This window comes from Fukomys damarensis, unplaced genomic scaffold, assembly GCF_012274545.1.
Source record: "Fukomys damarensis isolate Sample0158 unplaced genomic scaffold, DMR_v1.0_HiC HiC_scaffold_17, whole genome shotgun sequence".
Lineage (NCBI taxonomy): Eukaryota > Metazoa > Chordata > Mammalia > Rodentia > Bathyergidae > Fukomys > Fukomys damarensis.
The window spans coordinates 3,429,733-3,440,646 of record NW_022900929.1 but is presented as its reverse complement, the minus strand read 5'-3'; the positions used below and the strand labels follow the sequence as shown (position 1 = coordinate 3,440,646).

The following is a 10,914-nucleotide window of genomic DNA, read 5'->3' as shown; positions in this document are numbered from 1 at the left end:
ATATAAATTGAATTGTGGGAAACTTTAACGGTGCTGCCCATTTTGCAAAAAGTCATCCCAATTTACTGTGGTGAGTTGGCATTGTACAGAAATGGACAACCATATTGGTCTAGAAATGTTAATTTTTTTCATTTTTATTTTTTATTTTTTTCCATGTATACAGGGCTAACACATCGTACTAAATATGTAAGGTCATATTTATGTGGGTTTGATTATAGAAACTAATAAAGTATTCTCTAAATAATGAAAAAAAAGAATAAGATAAGACTATAAGAGCAAGAAGCAATTTAAATATGTTCAGGGACCATTTCATCTCCGGAATTAAGGATTACTTTAATGTTTCATCATTGTCTTTTCCCTTTTACTTTCCTTTTTAGTTTTATTTTAGGATTCCCTATTTTTAATGTTCATACAGAGATTTCTTTCACTGAAATACCGAATAGTTTCTTTGGTGTGAAAAACTATAATAGTATACAGGATCCTAATGAGATAATTAATAATGTGAAATAGGAAGTAAAGGGCTAAAGGTGTAGGGAAAGTGGGAAGGGTGGGGGAAAGGTAATAAGGGAGAGGAAAACAATATGAGAAATTGAAAAAATGGAAATAAAGTGTTTGTAAATGGGGAGGGAGGAGGGGATAAAGGGAGGGCAGGGACAAAGGGAAAAAATGAGACTCAAGACCTATTATGTAAAGGTACAGAATCCCAATGATGAATGTAACTGTATTGTATACCTAGATTGTACCAATAAACTCAATAAAAAGGAAAAAAAACTCTATTGAAAGTGTATGCAATAGAATAAAAGATTGTGAAGATAGAATTTCAAATATAGAAGATAGAATCCCAGTCAACGACCCTGAAAAAAGAGGTCTCTCAAAAACAGTAAGGGATCATGAGAAATCAATCCAACAACTGCTAGACGATGCAAAGAAGAATAACATAAGACTGATAGGAATCCATGAAATAGCAGGAGAAAACACAAATGACTTTAAAAAGCTCTTCACAGAATTAATGACAGAAAATTTCCCAAAGAGAAGGGAAGAATTAGATACACAGATAAGTGAGACATATAGAATTCCAACTAGCCATGATCAAAAAAAATCTACACCTAGACATATAATAATCAAGATTCCAGAAATCCAACAGAAGAACAAAATACTACAAGCAGTAAGAGAAAAGAAACAAATCACATGCAAAGGAAAGCCCATCAGAATTACAGCAGACTTTTCAACACAAACCCTCAGGTACAGGAGAGCCTGGAGTGAGGTATTTCAAGTCCTAAAAGAAAACAACCTCCAACCTAGACCGATGTATCCTGCAAAACTCTCTTTCAAAGTAGACGGGAAAATAAGATACTTCCATGACAAAGAACACCTGAGAAACTTCATGAACACCAAACCAGCACTACAAGGAATTCTAAACAATATCCTAGAAAAGGACAATGAAGGTCACAATACCATGAGATCCAACAGAGCAAATCAAATAACCAAGGCAAGAAACTAAAAGGAGAGGGGAGAAAAAGTAAAAAGAGTCAACAAAAGAACAATAACATGACAATAATAAGCCAGAACATATCAGTTATAACCATCAATGTTAATGGCCTCAATTCACCAATCAAGAGAAATAGACTAGCAGAATGGATTAAGAAGCAAAATCCAACAATATGCTGTATACAAGAAACACACCTAGTGCAAAAGGAAGCCCATAGACTGAAGGTGAAAGGATGGAAAACAATTCTCCAAGCGTCAGGAGCTCAGAAAAAAGCAGGGGTACCAATCTTATTCGCAGACAAAGTAAATTTCAAACCAAAACTCATTAAGAGACACAAAGAAGGCCACTACATCCTTGTAAAGGGAACAATTCAAGAGGAAGAGATGACAATCATAAACATATATGCACCAAATATAAATGCCCCCAACTATATAAAACAAATATTAAGTAACACGAAAAACCAAATAAGCACTGATACAATTTTAGTGGGGGATTTAAATACCCCACTATCACAAATTGACAGATCATCTAGGCAGAAAATCAACAATGAAATAATACAGCTGAACCAAGCTTTGGAACACATGGATTTAATAGATGTCTACAGAGTATCCCACCCCACAAAATCAGAATATACATTGTTTTTGGCTGCATGTGGATCATTCTCCAAGATAGACCACATATTGGCTCACAGAACAGGTCTGAATAAATGCAAAAGAATTGAAGTCATCCCCAGTATATTATCAGATCATAGTGCAATCAAGCTGGAGATCGAAGCACAAGAAACAGTAGGAACTTCATAAGCACATGGAAACTGAACAACACTCTCCTGAACAATCAATGGATTACAGAGGAAATAAAAGAAGAAATTAGTCAGTTTTTACAAATAAATGAAAATGCCAATGCAACATACAGGAATCTATGAGACACAATGAAAGTACTTCTATGGGGAAAATTCATAACATTGAATGCCCACACTAGGAAAACAGAGCTAACTCAAATAAACAACCTAATGATGAATCTTAGACTCCTAGAAAAACAAGAGAAAGAAAAACCCAAAGCTCAAACAAGAGAGGAAATTATGAAGATTCGAACAGAAATCAATGCAATGAAAACTAAGAAAATAATACAAAAAATAAATGAAACAAAGAGCTGGTTTTTTGAAAAAATAAATAAAATTGACAAACTCTTAGCCAATCTTATCAAAAAAAAAAAAAGGAAAGAAAAGGCTCAGATCCATGCAATCAGGAATGAAAAAGGTGAAGTCACAACAGATCCAAAAGAAATTCAGAGAATCATTAATACCTACTGTGAGAACCTGTACTCCAATAAAATGGAAAACACAGAAGAAATGGACAGATTTTTAGATACTTATGAATTACCAAAGTTGAACATAGAAGATAAAAACATTGTAAACACCCCAATTACAGTCAGTGAAATTGAAAATGTAATTTAAAATTTACCAACAAAGAAAACCCCAGGCCCTGATGGATTCACTGCTGAATTTTACAAGACATTTAGAGAAGAACTACTGCCATTACTCTCCAAACTTTTCAATGAAATTGAAAGGGAAGCAATACTTTCAAATTCATTCCTGAAAGCAAGTATCACTTTGATTCCCAAGCCAGGGAAAGATGCAACTAAAAAAGAGAACTAAGGCCAATCTCCTTAATCAATATAGATGCAAAAATCTTTTATAAGATACTAGCAAACAGAATACAGAGGATTATCAATAAGATCATACATCCTGACCAAGTCGAATTCATTCCAGGGATGCAAGGGTGGTTCAACATGCGTAAGTCAATAAATGTAATACATTATATTAACAAAGTCAAGGACAAAAACCATATGATGCTCTCAATAGATTCAGAAAAAGCATTTGATAAAATTCAACACCCATTCATGATAAAAACCCTGCAAAAAATTGGAATAGGTGGTCTATATCTCAACTTAATAAAGGCTCTCTATGAAAAACCAATAGCCAACATCATATTAAATGGCCAAAAACAGAAAACCTTCCCATTAAAATCAGGAACAAGACAAGGATGCCCACTATCACCACTCCTCTTCGATATAGTTCTGGAAATATTAGCCACAGCAATTAGACAAGAGAAAGAAATTAAAGCAATAAAGATAGGAAAGGAAGAAGCTAAACTGTCATTATTTGCTGATGATATGATACTCTACATTGAAAACCCAAAAAACTCCACCAAAAGACTTCTAGACTTAATTGATAGATTCAGTAGAGTAGCTGGATACAAGGTGAACACCCAAAAATCAATAGCCTTCTTATATGCAAATAACAGACTCACTGAGAGAGAAATAAGGGAAAAAATTTATTTTACAATAGCATCCAAAAAAAATGAAGTATCTAGAAATCAATCTAACAAAAGAAGCAAAAGATCTCTACACTGCAAACTATAGCACTCTGAAAAAAGAAATTGAAAAGGATATTAAAAAATGGAAAGATATGCCCTGCTCCTGGGTAGGAAGAATCAACATAGTGAAAATGGCCATACTACCAAAACTGCTGTACAGAGTCAATGCAATGCCAATTGAAATTCCAACAGTATACTTCACAGAGCTAGAAAGAAGAATCCAAAAATTCATTTGGAACTGTAAGAGACTTTGAATAGCAAAAGCCATCCTAGGCAACAGAGACATGGAAGCAGGTATAACAATTCCCAATATGAAACTATACTACAAAGCTACTGTGATAAAAACAGCATGGTACTGGCAAAGAAAAAGGCCTGAGGATCAGTGGAACAGATTGGAAGACACAAAAATAAATCCAGATGTACTCAGCTACCTCATCTTTGACAAAGGAGCTGACCATCCTCAGTGGAGGAAAGATAGCTTCTTTAATAAATGGTGTTGGAAAAACTGGATTTCAACCTGCCACAGATTAAAATTGGTCCCTTATCTTTCACCATGCACTAAATTAAAATCCAAGTGGATTAAAGATCTAAATATTAAAACAGAAACATTAAACTTTCTGGAAGGTAAGTTAGGCAGAACTCTGGAAGACATTAGCATAGGAAAAGACTTTATGAATAAATCCTCAGTAGCACAGGAACTAGCAGAAAGAATCAACAACTGGGATCTCATCTTATTAAAAAGCTTCTGTACTGCCAAAGAACCATCAGCAGAACTAAGAGGCAACCTACAATGTGGGAAAAAATTTTTACCAGCTGCTCCCCAGACAAAGGACTATTATCTAGAATATATAAAGAACTCAAAACAATCAGCCCCCCCAAATATAAAGACCCAATTCAAAAATGGGCATCCAAAATGAGCAGACATTTCTCAGACAAAGAAATAAAAGCAGCAAGTAAATATATGAAAAAATGTTCCACATCACTGGTCATTCGAGAGATGTAGATGAAAACAACACTGAGATTCCACCTCACCCCACAAAGAATGGCTGCTATCAAGAAATCACACAATAACAAATGTTGGCAGTGTTGTGGGGAGAGAGGAACTCTTCTCAATTGTTAGTGGGCGTGCAGACTGGTGCAACCACTGTGGAAATCAATATGGAGATACCTCAAAGAGCTTGGACTGGAGGCTCCATTTGACCCAGCCATCCCTTTGCTGGGTGTCTTTTCAAAAGAATCATATCACATTGATGTATGCCCACCCATGTTTATAGCGGCACAGTTTGTAATAGCTAAAACTTGGAAACAGCCCATTTATCCCTCAGTTGGAGACTGGATAAAGAAGATGTGGTTTTTCTATAAAATGGAATATTACTCAGCCATAAAGAATGAGAGAATAGATTCATTCATAGGAAAATGGATACATATTGAAGATGTACTCCTAAGTGAAATAAATAAGTCACACATGTGTAAATACCGAATAGTTTCTCTGGTCTGAATAAAGTGCAATGATACATAAGACCCTAATAAGCTTACTAACATTGTGAAATGGGAATAAAGGGGCTAAAGGTGTAGGGAAGGTGGAATGGGTAGGGGAAGGGTAATAAGGGGAAAGAAAAAATGTGAGATAAAGAAGATGGGGAGGGGAGGAGGTGGTGAAGGGAGGGCAGAGGTAAGGGGAAAAAATGAGAATCAAGACCTGTCATGTAGAGGTACAGGATCCCAACAATGAATGTAACTGTACTGTATCCCTAAAATGTACCAATAACTCAATTAAAGCTGAAAAAAAAAAGAAAAAGAAAAACCACATTTTCTTTATCCAATCTCCAACTGAGGGGCAAATGAGCTGTTTCCAAGTTTTAGCTATTACAAACTGTGCCACTATAAACATGAGTGTGCATATATCACTCTGGTATGATTATTTTAATTCTTTTGGAAAGGTACCCAGCAGAGGGGTGGCTGGGTCAAGTGGAACCTCTAGTCCCAGCTCTTTGAGGTGTCTCCATGTTAATTTCCATAGTGGTTGCACCAGTCTGCACTCCCACCAACAATGGAGAAAGGTTCCTAGAAATGATCATTTATGATCAAGTAAGATTTCTAGATGAATCTGGCCTAAAACATAATTCAGTCTACCTCTTCAACATTTCTCTTTGGTTCGTTTGGTGGCAAGGATCTCCCCACTAGCTAGCCCTGCTTGTAGTGAAAGCACTGACGTACACTGACCTTTTTCTTAGGCCTCTGGCAAAATTACTATTTTCTATTGTCCTTTTTATTATCATCCTGGACTTAACTTCAATTTTTCTTAGATCAATTATCTTCCTCTCTCCTTGATTTCTTTCCCATGCTGTTTGCAGTATGTTCTCAAGGAACTTCTTCTTAAGAAGTCCTTGGGAAGTGAATTTCCACAGCTCCCTGCATGTCTAAGAATGGTTTATTTTGCTCTCACATTTGGTTGATTATTGGTTGAATACAGAACTTAAAGCCTAAAGTAAATTTCCCTCAGAACGTTGACATTACTTCATTGTCTTTTAGCATCTAGTGTTGCTGGTGAGACTTGTCAATCCTATTTGACTCTCAGCAGCCCATTCATGCTTTTTCCTCTCTAAAAGGCTTTGGGAGCTGGGCACAGTGTTGGCATTCCTGTAATCCCAAACGTTGGGGAGGCTGCAGCAGGAGAATTGCAAGCTCAAACCCAGATTACACAACTTCGCAATTTAGGAAAACCCTGTCTCTTAATAAAAAATAAAAGGGGACAGGGATGTAATTCAATGCAAAGACCCTGGGTTCAATCCCTAGTGCTCCCACCAAGAAAGAAAGAAAGATGTCGCGCTATCTCCTGGCCCAGCATAGGTGATGCGCTGGCCACAGGTTGGGCGGCAGCGGGACTGGCTCGGGGTGCGGGTGCTGGCTTCCGCTTGGCACGTGGCCTGCAGGGCGGTGGGCACAGGCTGTGCTCCTCTCGGTCTGCAGAAGATTTAACCAATGGCTCATACGATGATATCCGAAATGCTGAACAACTTCAGAAACTCCTCTACCTGCTTGAATCAACCGAGGATCCTATAGTTACTGAAAGAGCCTTGTTCACTCTGGGTAACAGTGCAGCCTTTTCAACCAACCAGGCAATTATTCATGAATCGGGTGGTATTCCAATTGTTGGAAATAAAATCAACAGTCCAAACCAGTGTATTAAAGAGAAAGCTTTAAATGCACTAAATAACCTGAGTGTGAATGTTGAAAATCAAATCAAGAGTATACATCAATCAAGTCTGCAAGGATGTCCTGTCCGTTCCCCCAGACTCGGCTGTGCAGTTGACCAGGCTGAGACTGTTAACAAGCATGACGGTTACCAATAACCACCAGCACGTGCTGAGCAGTTCCACTGCAGACCTGTCCCACGTGTTACAGGCTAGAAACGGGACCACCAAGGTTCAAGCTTTGAAGCTGGTTGTGAATTTGTCTGAAGACCCAGCCATGAGAGAAGGGCTTCTCAGTGCCCAGGTGGACTCGTTGTTCCTTTCCCTTTTTGTTGGCCATGTGCCACAGGAGATTTTTCTTCAAGTTCTTACACTGTTTCAGAGTATAAATGACTGCCTCAGAGCGGGAGGCTGGTTAGCTGTTCAGCCTCCTTTCCCTACAGGGTCACTGTTTTCCCTGCTGTGTGGAGAAGAATGTGTCCAGAACGTGAGGGCATTAGTTTATCGTGATGATGTGGACCTGAGAGAAAAGATTGTAACAATAAGACCAAAATCCTGATTGGTTATCCTGTTTTCCAGAATGACGCAGTCTGCTGGGTAACGCACAGAAACTCTCTCTCTCCACCTTCTCTTTTATAAAGCGGATTCTCTCTCAGCTGCTGATTTTGAACTTCACATTTTATCTTTAACACAGTACAGGTTGGGCATCCTAAGTACGACATGATACTCAGATTTAGAATTTGAAGCATTTGAGATTTGGGATTTTTGAGTTGAGGATCTTTAGCCAGTAAAGTCTATGAAAGCATTTCAAAGTGCGAAAAATTCCAAAGTGTGAAACACTTCTGGGCCCAGCATTCCAAATAAAGGATACTCAATATATATAACTTGCTAGGTCTTCTGGTTCATTTGGGACCTTTTTATTGACACTAAAATTCATGTTTGGACTGAAACCAGTTATTTTGCTATTTTCTGAGACACATACTACCTTCAGTGAAATGGCAGTGACCCCTTTTTATATAGAGGCCCCCTCTTCTTAGAAATGACGTGCAGCGACTTTGTGTGGGATTTGCTCATTGTGAGAACTGCCACAAGGCTGACCTTGTCCTTTAGCAGCAGTGAGATCCAGAGTTATCACGTCCACCTGCCATACTGCTTTAAGAAGTCTGTTGTAATCATCAGAATCAATTCTCGTCATTTCCAGTCAATAAAAAAATGTAAACTTTTTAGGGGAAAAATAGATAGATAGATAGATAGATAGATAGATAGATAGATAGATAGATAGGATCTTCTCATTTTTCATTATTTTTTTCCTTCCCAATGTTTCATAAGGATATCTGGGTACACCATTTTATTGCTCACCCTATATAGTCTTTTTTTAAATTGTGGTCTTGCTATCTTGCTATGTTACCCAGACTGGCCTCAAATTCCTAGGCTCATGTGATCCTCCTGCATCAGCCTCCCAAGAAGCTGGAACTTCAGGAGTATACCACCATGCCCAGTTGTATGAGCTTCTTCCTGGATCATTTGCAGTGAAGAATCAGTTTTGATAAATATTATTATTAGTTCATGATTAATTCCTCCTCCAGTTCCTCTCCTCCTGCTGGAACTTTAAATAGACATTAGTCTTTCTGAATTGATCATTTATGTCTCAACATTCCCCTGGAATTTTTCATTTTCTTTTGGTATTTATATCGCTTTCACTTTCCAGCCTCAAAGGATGTATTTGACAGACACCTTCTCACTTGTTTATCAGATTTTCAAATTGATTTTATTAATTTGGCAATTGCATTTTTAATTTCCATGAATTGGCCCTTTATCGGGCCAGCCTGTTACATAGTAACGATTGGTTCTTACTTTGTGGGCATGGTGGCTGCTTGGATTTGGGGACATTCTTCGTGGACACTTTGGCTCCTTATGGTACCTGCTCCCTCCCTACCTGGGGAGACCATGGTCCTAAGTATTCACCTGAGCCCACTCTTTCACTGTACTGATTCAGGTTCTATCCTTGAAGGTATCTGGGGACAGCCAGGTACACAGCAGTCTGGCCCATGGGCCTGTGTCCTTCTGTGCACCAGGCTGCAACGAGGTAAGAACAGAATCAGAGACTAAGCATTTTGAAACTTTATAGCACTTTTGACATTGCTACAATAACCAAGCGTGATCGGCCAGCTTGTATCTTGAGCGTCTTTTTAAAATTCCATTTTCTAGTAATTAATTTTTATTATATTTTATAGAAGAAGCAATCCATAACGAATTAGCCACGTTGGTGGGGAGATAGGGGAACCAATGCAGATAGATTGGAAAGTGCTGCTTTAGGAAGCCCAAGGAGAGTGAACGAGGCTGCTCCTCTGCTAAGACTAGGCCTGAGGCCAAGAAGTGGGGGTCTTCTTGGGCACCTGGCCCCAACCCGAAGAGCACTTGCCTCTCTGAGGTTCCCTTAGAAATCTTTCTCTAGAAGGAGGGGGAAAGGGAGGGCAGGGAAAAGGAGATATAATGAGAACCAAGACCTGACATGTAAAGGTACAAGATCCCAGTAATGAGTGTAACTGTACTGTATACCTAAAATGTACCAATAAACTCAATAAAAAAAAAAAAAGAAATATTTCTCTAGCCTCATCCATTGGGCTCAGGCAGAAGCTGAAGCCACACAGAGGTCAGCCCTGGTCTGGCAACTGTAGAGCCTTCCTTCCATCCGTGTGAACTCAAGTCTGGCCCATGGAAAGGAATCTGGAGGGGACCACAGCTGGCTTTTCCAGCCACTTTCCCTACTGCAGGTTCCAGGCTGAGCTCCTGTCCACCTGCCCTGTCTCCCAAAACTGTGTTACCCCACTGACACCATTCTTCTCTCCCACACTCACTTCTACCTTTATTAACCTGCCCTCCACTGATCTTTATTGTCACTTTTCAGAAAAGAAGATACATTATTTACTTCATTATCTTTAACAGAGACCCCGGCACTTAGGTTCCCAAGGGGAAAAAAAATACACGAAAAGACAGAACTAAGAGAGAAAGTGGGGTGCCAGGATGACCAATGCTGGTGCAACCCACAAAGGTGCTGGCCAGTCCAAGCCACTGATTTTTATTGGCAGTCAACTAGCATAAAGGCAAGTTATGTGTAAGGGCAGGACTACATGTGGTTTCTGTGGAAATTAATGTAAACAAGGCTCATAAAGGACAAAACAAAGCATTCTCAAATTAGGAACAGAATAGACAAAATATATGGTTGTAATTAGAACATTGTCCTTCTAGTAAGAAGGTTGTAGTTGTGGGAATGGAATTTTGATGGACTTGACTCACTTCTATAAACAAGCCAATTGTGGGGTTAACTCTTCACAACCTGTACTGCTATAGCCTGTTTTGGGCATAATCAGTATTGCAGTTTACTGCAAGAAGTCCTCATTCAAGGACTTTGGGAGTCTCTTCCCTGGGGTTGGAGAGGAATCAGGTTACAAAAAGAGCAGATCTTGGAGTGAGAAAACTCTATAGGGTGATGGTCATGTTCTATGTCAAAGCAGTGGAGTACCCTGCAGCCACAAGGAAGGCTAAGGAGTCATTTGTAGGAAAACAGATGTACCTGGAGACCATGATGTGAGGCAAAATAAACCAGACACAGAGAGTTAAATACCTCATGGAGTCTATAATATGAGAATCCCAAAGTATAAATAATTTAAAGAGCAAGATACGCGTTAGATGATAGGAAACAGGAAGGAGCTGGGAAGGACACCTGGGAATGGGGGAGACTGGAGGGAGGGAGGGGAGGGGAAGTAAAAGGATTATGATGCAATGTGTATATGTACCAACTCCCTGAGCTGAATGTATTCATTATGTATCACAAACATATGCTAATAAAAAAGAA

The 10,914-nt window shown here is 38.8% G+C and overlaps 1 protein-coding gene across 1 annotated transcript in view; it reads left to right on the top strand.

Annotated features, from left to right (window-relative positions):
* LOC104875372 (armadillo repeat-containing protein 10-like) overlaps positions 1-7,617 on the top strand; it is a 13,889-nt gene extending 6,272 nt beyond the window's left edge. The window contains 2 exon segments of the mRNA XM_033765102.1: positions 6,733-7,111; positions 7,113-7,617. Coding sequence (XP_033620993.1) covers positions 6,733-7,111; positions 7,113-7,617 — 884 coding nt within the window.
* The last annotated feature ends 3,297 nt before the right edge of the window (positions 7,618-10,914 follow it).